General features: G+C 40.5%; 1 protein-coding gene across 1 annotated transcript in view; it reads left to right on the top strand.

The window, feature by feature from the left end:
* Nucleotides 1–10,020, top strand: part of LOC140677959 (ryanodine receptor 2) — a gene marked incomplete at its 5' end in the record, with an annotated part of 16,533 nt that extends 6,513 nt beyond the window's left edge. Inside the window, 5 exons of the mRNA XM_072912741.1 lie at nucleotides 394–456; nucleotides 1,126–1,200; nucleotides 4,176–4,288; nucleotides 5,726–5,822; nucleotides 9,979–10,020. Coding sequence (XP_072768842.1) covers nucleotides 394–456; nucleotides 1,126–1,200; nucleotides 4,176–4,288; nucleotides 5,726–5,822; nucleotides 9,979–10,020 — 390 coding nt within the window. The remainder of the gene's footprint in view (nucleotides 1–393; nucleotides 457–1,125; nucleotides 1,201–4,175; nucleotides 4,289–5,725; nucleotides 5,823–9,978) is intronic.
* Between the last annotated feature and the right edge of the window lie 864 nt (nucleotides 10,021–10,884).

Raw genomic sequence — 10,884 nt, 5'->3', positions numbered from 1 at the left:
AAGTAGCATTGTAGGACAGCCTCCATTGGAACAAAGTAACATTGTAGGACAGCCTCCATTGGAACAAAGTAGCATTGTAGGACAGCCTCCATTGGAACAAAGTAACATTGTAGGACAGTCTCCATTGGAACAAAGTAACATTGTAGGACAGCCTCCATTGGAACAAAGTAACATTGTAGGACAGCCTCCATTGGAACTCTGTTGACTGAAAGTCATTGAAGTCAATGAGAAAGGACACCTTTAATGATGTCCTCTGCACACCACCACCTCAAAGGGTTAAGTTTATATATGTGGTGTATTTGTATGTGTACTCTTCTATATGTGGTGTATTTGTATGTGTACTCTTCTATATGTGGTGTATTTGTATGACTTTGTTTGAACTTTATTCCACAGAAGAACACCGAAGATGAGATTCGAGATCGTGTGTGTGAATCCCTTTTACACTCTGGTGGCCAGGTATGTTCTGTTATATTACACATCTATATTTGTTGTTGTTATATTACACATATATATATCCATCCATCCATTTTCTACCGCTTATTCCCAATGGGGCTCCCCAGTCAGAAAGTTTGGACACCTTTGTTTTGGATTGTTTTAAAATAGTTGTCCTGTGTTGTCATAATTCACTAACTAGAAGCAAAATCACTAAGTTATTCAGCGATCAGCACATTTCAAGTCAAAAATACCGGCGATAGTAGCCCTCTATTTACTTGATATCAATACCAAAATTCCTGGTATCGCCCACCTCTACTCACAAAGTCCACTTGCCCTTTGACCGCATGTTTTCCCGCATCCTGCTACCATCCTGCTGCCATCTTGCTACTATCTTGCTACCATCTTGCTACCATCTTGCTACCATCTTGCTACCATCCTGCTACCATCCTGCTGTGCACTGCCAGCCTTAGTAGCGTTTCATTGAAGCAACTGGAGTGTTATTTGTTAGCCTGTAAAATGTGTGAAACGTGACTGGAATTGAACACATCACAATCCTACAGAGACTGCATGTACATTCATCCATGACTTTATCTTTCCCCTTCATTAATCCAGCAGCATATTAAAAAGTCTTTTTCAGTGGATCAAATTGCAGAAACTTGCAAGAAAGTAAACATTGCTTCCATCCTGCAGCAAGAGATCTTTAACTCAGACAACACAAGCCACAAGATCCTTGGAGTTGCTCGAGTCCTCTATCACCTTGATCAGGTAAACACCATTCTCTTGTCAATACATGAGAGTTTATCAAGTGCTAACTGTACATGTATTCATGGTACATGACATGGTATATGACATGGTATATGACATGGTACATGACATGGTACATGACATGGTATATGACATGGTAAATGACATGGTATATGACATGGTATATGACATTCTCTTGTGAATACATGAGAGTTTATGAAGTGATAACTGTACATGTATTCATGGTACATGACATGAATTGAGTTGACGAAAGAGCTTTTCTCCTCCACTGCTTATAAAGCATGTTGGTGACATCTTCTTGCTGTGACAGCAACAAGGCCGCTTCCTAAAAGCAACGTAGAGTACTCGCTAGCGGCTAACGTCCCTCCACGGTGGGAGTCGCTGTCCCCACCTCTATAGTGACAAATAAACTAAATGAGCTATAATAAACTATATTAGCTCTGCTTCTTCCTACTTCTTTTCAGACACGTTGAAGTGAGAAAGTGGAAATATGTGATGTAATAAACTTCAATCATAACCACTTGGGTCTCCATTCAACACCATGATGGTGATATCATATTTGGCCCTTGTGATAAAACAGGTTACAGGTTGAAAAGCTCCTCTTGACTGCTGACGTATGACATATATGTGCAGTGTTGGCCTAAAAATTGTCTTTAAAAACAAGTTTTATAAAGATTTTATTTTTTTAAATCACAGAATGTTAATCAGTTGAATAAAATAAATTGGAGCAACCCCAACTCAAACCCGATGCTAGCTTTAGAATACTTAGAATATACATTTACAAAGCAATTGAGAAGGAAAGAAAAGAAAACCAAAAACATATAAAAGCAAATAATAATAAAAATATCGCTAAAATTGTAAAAGAATCAACTTCTCCAAAAATGATGACTTGATACAGAATCTGAATATATAAAATTCACAATTTGAATGTCAATACATATTTTTGAGGACTCACACTACACACAATTGAATTATTTTATGATTTAATTAAATCATTAAGTGTTGAAATAAATAATTGCACTAAATACATAGACACATTTAATAATACGTGTATGGAATTAATTCCAATTGTATGAGTTAGTGACACATTTAGGTCATTATTTCAAGATGTATTTATTTATTGACATTTTGGCCATTTGACCCTCCGTACATTCGGCCTTGCCGCTGATATACGCCAACAGACAAGCGGATACCACAAAATCTGTGCGCCGCAATTATTTGGTAAAGATGAGGAACGTAAATATTAATGCTGCACTAAAAATAGAATACCTTTAATAATTCACAATTGTACCTGGCCAATGAGCAATTGTAGCTGGCCAATGAGCAATTGTAGCTGGCCAATGAGCAATTGTACCTGGCCAATGAGCAATTGTACCTGGCCAATGAGCAATTGTAGCTGGCCAATGAGCAATTGTACCTGGCCAATGAGCAATTGTAGCTGGCCAATGAGCAATTGTACCTGGCCAATGAGCAATTGTACCTGGCCAATGAGCAATTGTACCTGGCCAATGAGCAATTGTACCTGGCCAATGAGCAATTGTAGCTGGCCAATGAGCAATTGTACCTGGCCAATGAGCAATTGTAGCTGGCCAATGAGCAATTGTACCTGGCCAATGAGCAATTGTACCTGGCCAACATACTTGCCAACCCTCCCAGATTTTCTGGGAGACTCCCGAAATTCAGCGCCTCTCCCGAAAACCTCCCGGGACAAATTTTCTCCTGAAAATCTCCCGAAATTCAGGCGGAGCTGGAGGCCACGCCCCCTCCAGCTCCATGCGGACCTGAGTGAGATGTTGACAGCCTGTTGTACATGCATATGTGACCCACCCATAATGTGTCACATTTTTGTGTTGATTTATTTATTTTATTTTGTGGTTTGAATTAGTTTTTGGAGCTGTCATTCCACATTTATCAGTATTCACATTGGTCAGTAGGGGGCAGTAGGGCGTTTCTTCCCAATTGAATGCTATCACCTGCAGACCGGAAGTGTCTTGTCATTCTGATGAGCGCGACCAGTCTGTGAACAATTGAAACGTCCTGTGTGCTTTTTCCTCCTGTATAACAGGTTAGTTTTGGTGAATCAACTCACTGAATAATATCCATGTGATCTTTATAAGTTTAAGTACACATTCTGATGGTGGAGCCTAACTCTAAAGTGTTTGTGAGTTGTAGTTTGTATTTGTGAATGAATCCAGTGCACAGCTGCAGTAATCGATACAAAAAGGCGACGTGAGTGCGCAATGTTTATATAGGAACTTCTGATCCTAATTCAGACTCCCAATTTAGAGCTCCCGTTTTCTTATTGATTTTATAATGTATATTTGTATAATGTGTGTGTTCTGAAATAGTGACATAGAATAGAACAAGGATGGACAATTCAACCCTTAACTCAACAATGAGTAGATGAGTGTTATGTGTAAATAAATGAACACTGAAATTCAAGTATTTCTTTTATTTATGTATATATATATATAATATAAATAAATAAATAAATAAAATAAAATAAATACAAATAAAATATATATATATATATATATATATATATATATATATATATATATATATATATATATATATATATATATATATATATATATATATATAGCTAGAATTCACTGAAAGTCAAGTATTTCTTTTATATATATATATATATATATATATATATATATATATATATATATATATATATATATATATATATATATATATCTTAACCACGCCCCCAACCACACCCCCCGCCCCACCCCGACTACGCCCCCCGCCCCCTACCCCCCACCTCCCGAAATCGGAGGTCTCAAGGTTGGCAAGTATGCTGGCCAATGAGCAACTGTACCTGGCCAATGAGCAACTGTACCTGGCCAATGAGCAATTGTAGCTGGCCAATGAGCAATTGTACCTGGCCAATGAGCAATTGTAGCTGGCCAATGAGCAATTGTGATGCTATTACTGAGGTGTGTGTTTGCTTGTGTGTGCAGGTGGAACATCCTCATAGACATAAAAAGACTTCATGGCACAAAGTGTTGACCAAGCAGAGGAAGCAGGCAGTTGTGGCTTGCCTAAGAATGGCCCCGCTATACAACCTGCCCAGGTACTATACACACACACACACACATACACACACACATCACCATTATACAACCTGCCCAGGTACTATACACACACACACACACATACACACACACATCACCATTATACAACCTGCCCAGGTACTATACACACACACACACACACACACACACACACACACACACACACACACACACACACACACACACACACACATCACCATTATACAACCTGCCCAGGTACATTGATTGCTAACATTAGCTGCATTGCTAGCCACCAAGAAGGAGCCATTTTTATGTTAGAAAGTGAAAAAAAACAAAAAACTTTTGTCTTCTTGTCACTTCTGATTGTGAATGATAGGCAGAATGTAAAAAAAACAAAGGTGCAGTTCCCCTTTAACAATAAGCTCTTAATAATAATAATACCTGGGATTTATATAGCGCTTTTCTAAGTACCCAAAGTCGCTTTACATGTAGAAGCCTTCATTAATTCACACCTGGTGGTGGTAAGCTACTTTCATAGCCCCAGCTGCCCTGGGGTAGACTGACGGAAGCGTGGCTGCAATTTGTGCCAACGGCCCCTCCGACCACCACCTATCATTCATCATTCAGTTCACCCGTGTGAGTGGCACCGGGGGCAAAGGGTGAAGTGTCCTGCCCAAGGACACAACGGCAGCCATTTTTGGATGGTAAGAGGCGGGGAGCGAAGCTGCAACCCTCAGGTTTCTGGCACGGTTGCTCTACCAACTACGCCATGCCGCCCCATCCCGCCTCTCAAAAGGAATGAAGGAGTAAACATGAGGAATATGAAAGAAATGCCTAATAAAGTGTAAGAAAAGAGTGCAAAGGGTGAAAATGTAAACAGAGAAACCTGAGAAGAAGTATTTTCTGCAGGAAGTTACAGCTGTGCTCTAAAGGGTGAGCGTGGCTAAGGTGGTGTGGTATTAGTGGTCTTACCATTTAGAGAACACAATGGTCTGACTATGGTCCTTTTTCAAAAAATCCATAAAACTGCCAATATGTCCAGGTGACCTTTGACCAGCGCTCATTTGTACTTTCTCTTATGATTTCTTGCCAAGAATCAAGCACAAGACGAGATCTAGTTGATGCTCCCACTGATCACTGATCACTTCCTGCAACTTTGATCACTTGCGCTTGCTTCCCACCAACAATCCAGTCTTCTAGTTACTGACATGTTTGTGTCAATATATGTTGATAATGTTTCATGGCTCAGCCCTCATGGAAACTTCAAGAAAGAAGAACATGCACATGGAGGTGGTAAGCTACCAAGTATTAGACTTTGCAGCAAACAACAAGCACTTTTGGCAAACTCCCGTTTCAAATTCCTTTTTTTATGCCGCCTGATTTAGAAAACCTTTCTGATGTTGTTTGCATATTGATGATTGATGATTGAGAAAGGGAAGAAGGCAGCTGTCAATCATCTCATCTTGGCTGTGCAGGCACAGAGCCGTCAACCTCTTCCTGCAAGGCTACCGTCAGTCCTGGATAGCAGCTGAGGACAAGACTCTGGAGGAGAGCCTCGTGGACCACTTAGCTGTGAGTGCTATAATAACATACATTATTAGAACATACATTATTATAACATACATTATTATAACATACATTATTATAACATACATTATTATTAACATGCTGTTATACATTATTATAACATACATTATTATTAACATGCTGTTATACATTATTATAACATACATTATTATTAACATGCTGTTGTACATTATTATAACATACATTATTATTAACATGCTGTTATACATTATTATAACATACATTATTATTAACATGCTGTTATACATTATTATAACATACATTATTATTAACATGCTGTTGTACATTATTATAACATACATTATTATTAACATGCTGTTATACATTATTATAACATACATTATTATTAACATGCTGTTATACATTATTATAACTTACATTATTATTAACATGATGTTATACATTATTATAACATACATTATTATTAACATGCTGTTATACATTATTATAACATACATTATTATTAACATGCTGTTATACATTATTATAACATACATTATTATTATTAACATGCTGTTATACATTATAACATACATTATTATTAACATGCTGTTATACATTATAACATACATTATTATTAACATGCTGTTATACATTATTATAACATACATTATTATTAACATGCTGTTATACATTATTATAACATACATTATTATTAACATGCTGTTATACATTATTATAACATACATTATTATTAACATGCTGTTATACATTATTATAACATACATTATTATTAACATGCTGTTATACATTATTATAACATACATTATTATTAACATGCTGTTATACATTATTATAACATACATTATTATTAACATGCTGTTATACATTATTATAACATACATTATTATTAACATGCTGTTATACATTATTATAACATACATTATTATTAACATGCTGTTATACATTATTATAACATACATTATTATTAACATGCTGTTATACATTATTATAACATACATTATTATTAACATGCTGTTATACATTAGCTGTGAGTGCTATAATAACATGCTATTATACATTTATAATAGAAATGGGACTCTGTATGTGTTGATTGTGTGCATCACACTTTATCACCTCCATGTTGTCATTGAGGGTGTGAAGGGCCTGACTGGAGAAGAAAGAAGGGCCAAGATGATGGATCCACTTCTCCAACTCATCACTTTCTTCAGTCGAAGCGCCTTGACAGCAAGAAGGTGCACTCATCATCTCTACAGCTTTACTATTAGAGGTGTAAAGGAACTTTACTATTAGAACTTTACTATTAGAACTTTACTATTAGAACTTTACTATTAGAGGTGTAAAGGAACTTTACTATTAGAACTTTACTATTAGAGGTGTAAAGGAACTTTACTATTAGAACTTTACTATTAGAACTTTACTATTAGAGGTGTAAAGGAAATTTATTATTAGAACTTTACTATTAGAACTTTACTATTAGAGGTATAAAGGAACTTTACTATTAGAACTTTACTATTATAACTTTACTATTAGAACTTTACTATTAGAGGTGTTAAGGAACTTTACTATTAGAACTTTACTATTAGAGGTGTAAAGGAACTTTACTATTAGAACTTTACTATTAGAGGTGTAAAGGAACTTTACTATTAGAACTTTACTATTAGAGGTGTAAAGGAACTTTACTGTTAGAACTTTACTATTAGAGGTGTAAAGGAACTTTACTTTTAGAACTTTACTATTAGAGGTGTAAAGGAACTTTACTATTAGAACTTTACTATTAGAACTTTACTATTAGAGGTGTAAAGGAACTTTACTATTAGAACTTTACTATTAGAACTTTACTATTAGAGGTGTAAAGGAACAGCCAGGCTAACCAGACCGGCCCCCCAGGTGTTTTTTTGCAGCAAATTCTTTAGAACTCTAGAGCAAAGTCACCACACTTTTTGACTCAGGGGCCTCATTGGGTTCAAACAATTTGGCCGGGGACCAGGCTGTTTATGTATATATATGTATATATGTACTGTATATATACTGTATATATACTGTATGTATGTATATATAAATGATTTACAGATAAAAACAGTTGACACTCTGTAGCACGAGCGCAATGATGTCATGTTATTGATGTTATTGATGGAAAAATGCCTTTGTAGACAAAATGATTTGCCTGAGCGGCTAGGAGACCCTGAGAGGAACAAACAGTAGAAAATGGATTAGAAAGGACAAATAAACAAAATAAACAAATCCCCATAAAAAAAAAAAAAATGGTGGTCTGGACCACCTCTCTTAGTGCATGGACCACCTCTCTTAGTGCATGGACCACCTCTCTTAGTGCATGGACCACCTCTCTTAGTGCATGGACCACCTCTCTTAGTGCATGGACCACCTCTCTTAGTGCATGGACCACCTCTCTTAGTGCATGGACCACCTCTCTTAGTGCATGGACCACCTCTCTTAGTGCATGGACCACCTCTCTTAGTGCATGGACCACCTCTCTTAGTGCATGGACCACCTCTCTTAGTGCATGGACCACCTCTCTTAGTGCATGGACCACCTCTCTTAGTGCATGGACCACCTCTCTTAGTGCATGGACCACCTCTCTCAGTGCATGGACCATCTCTCTTAGTGCATGGACCACCTCTCTTAGTGCATGGACCACTTCTCTTAGTGCATGGACCACCTCTCTTAGTGCATGGACCATCTCTCTTAGTGCATGGACCACCTCTCTTAGTGCCTGGACCACCTCTCTTAGTGCATGGACCACCTCTCTTAGTGCATGGACCACCTCTCTTAGTGCATGGACCACCTCTCTTAGTGCATGGACCACCTCTCTTAGTGCATGGACCACCTCTCTTAGTGCCTGGACCACCTCTCTTAGTGCATGGACCACCTCTCTCAGTGCATGGACCATCTCTCTTAGTGCATGGACCACCTCTCTTAGTGCATGGACCACTTCTCTTAGTGCATGGACCACCTCTCTTAGTGCATGGACCACCTCTCTTAGTGCATGGACCACCTCTCTTAGTGCATGGACCACCTCTCTTAGTGCCTGGACCACCTCTCTTAGTGCATGGACCACCTCTCTTAGTGCATGGACCACCTCTCTTAGTGCATGGACCACCTCTCTTAGTGCCTGGACCACCTCTCTTAGTGCATGGACCACCTCTCTCAGTGCATGGACCATCTCTCTTAGTGCATGGACCACCTCTCTTAGTGCATGGACCACCTCTCTTAGTGCCTGGACCACCTCTCTTAGTGCATGGACCACCTCTCTTAGTGCATGGACCACCTCTCTTAGTGCCTGGACCACCTCTCTTAGTGCATGGACCACCTCTCTTAGTGCATGGACCACCTCTCTTAGTGCATGGACCACCTCTCTTAGTGCATGGACCACCTCTCTTAGTGCATGGACCACCTCTCTTAGTGCCTGGACCACCTCTCTTAGTGCATGGACCACCTCTCTCAGTGCATGGACCATCTCTCTTAGTGCATGGACCACCTCTCTTAGTGCATGGACCACCTCTCTTAGTGCATGGACCACCTCTCTTAGTGCATGGACCACCTCTCTTAGTGCCTGGACCACCTCTCTTAGTGCCTGGACCACCTCTCTTAGTGCATGGACCACCTCTCTCAGTGCATGGACCATCTCTCTTAGTGCATGGACCACCTCTCTTAGTGCATGGACCACCTCTCTTAGTGCCTGGACCACCTCTCTTAGTGCCTGGACCACCTCTCTTAGTGCATGGACCACCTCTCTTAGTGCATGGACCACCTCTCTTAGTGCATGGACCACCTCTCTTAGTGCATGGACCACCTCTCTTAGTGCATGGACCACCTCTCTTAGTGCATGGACCACCTCTCTTAGTGCATGGACAACCTCTCTTAGTGCATGGACCACCTCTCTTAGTGCATGGACCACCTCTCTTAGTGCCTGGACCACCTCTCTTAGTGCATGGACCACCTCTCTTAGTGCATGGACCACCTCTCTCAGTGCATGGACCACCTCTCTTAGTGCATGGACCACCTCTCTTAGTGCATGGACCACCTCTCTTAGTGCATGGACCACCTCTCTTAGTGCATGGACCACCTCTCTTAGTGCATGGACCACCTCTCTTAGTGCATGGACCACCTCTCTTAGTGCATGGACCATCTCTCTTAGTGCATGGACCACCTCTCTTAGTGCATGGACCACCTCTCTCAGGGCATGGACCACCTCACTTAGAGCATGGACCACCTCTCTTAGTGCATGGACCACCTCGCTTAGAGCATGGACCACCTCTCTTAGTGCATGGACCACCTCTCTTAGTGCATGGACCACCTCTCTTAGTGCCTGGACCACCTCTCTTAGTGCATGGACCACCTCTCTTAGTGCATGGACCACCTCTCTTAGTGCATGGACCACCTCTCTTAGTGCCTGGACCACCTCTCTTAGTGCATGGACCACCTCTCTTAGTGCATGGACCACCTCGCTTAGAGCATGGACCACCTCTCTTAGTGTATGGACCACCTCTCTTAGTGCATGGACCACCTCTCTTAGTGCATGGACCACCTCTCTTAGTGCATGGACCACCTCTCTTAGTGCATGGACCACCTCTCTTAGTGCATGGACCACCTCTCTTAGTGCCTGGACCACCTCTCTTAGTGCATGGACCACCTCTCTTAGTGCATGGACCACCTCTCTTAGTGCATGGACCACCTCTCTTAGTGCATGGACCACCTCTCTTAGTGCATGGACCACCTCTCTTAGTGCATGGACCACCTCTCTTAGTGCATGGACCACCTCTCTTAGTGCATGGACCACCTCTCTTAGTGCATGGACCACCTCTCTTAGTGCATGGACCACCTCTCTTAGTGCATGGACCACCTCTCTTAGTGCATGGACCATCTCTCTTAGTGCATGGACCACCTCTCTTAGTGCATGGACCACCTCTCTTAGTGCATGGACCACCTCTCTTAGTGCATGGACCACCTCTCTTAGTGCATGGACCACCTCTCTCAGTGCATGGACCACCTCGCTTAGAGCATGGACCACCTCTCTTAGTGCATGGACCACCTCTCTTAGTGCATGGACCACCTCTCTCAGGGC

The sequence above is a fragment of the Nerophis lumbriciformis genome, unplaced genomic scaffold (assembly GCF_033978685.3).
Source record: "Nerophis lumbriciformis unplaced genomic scaffold, RoL_Nlum_v2.1 HiC_scaffold_58, whole genome shotgun sequence".
NCBI lineage: Eukaryota > Metazoa > Chordata > Actinopteri > Syngnathiformes > Syngnathidae > Nerophis > Nerophis lumbriciformis.
This window is presented reverse-complemented; position numbering and strand designations above follow the sequence as displayed.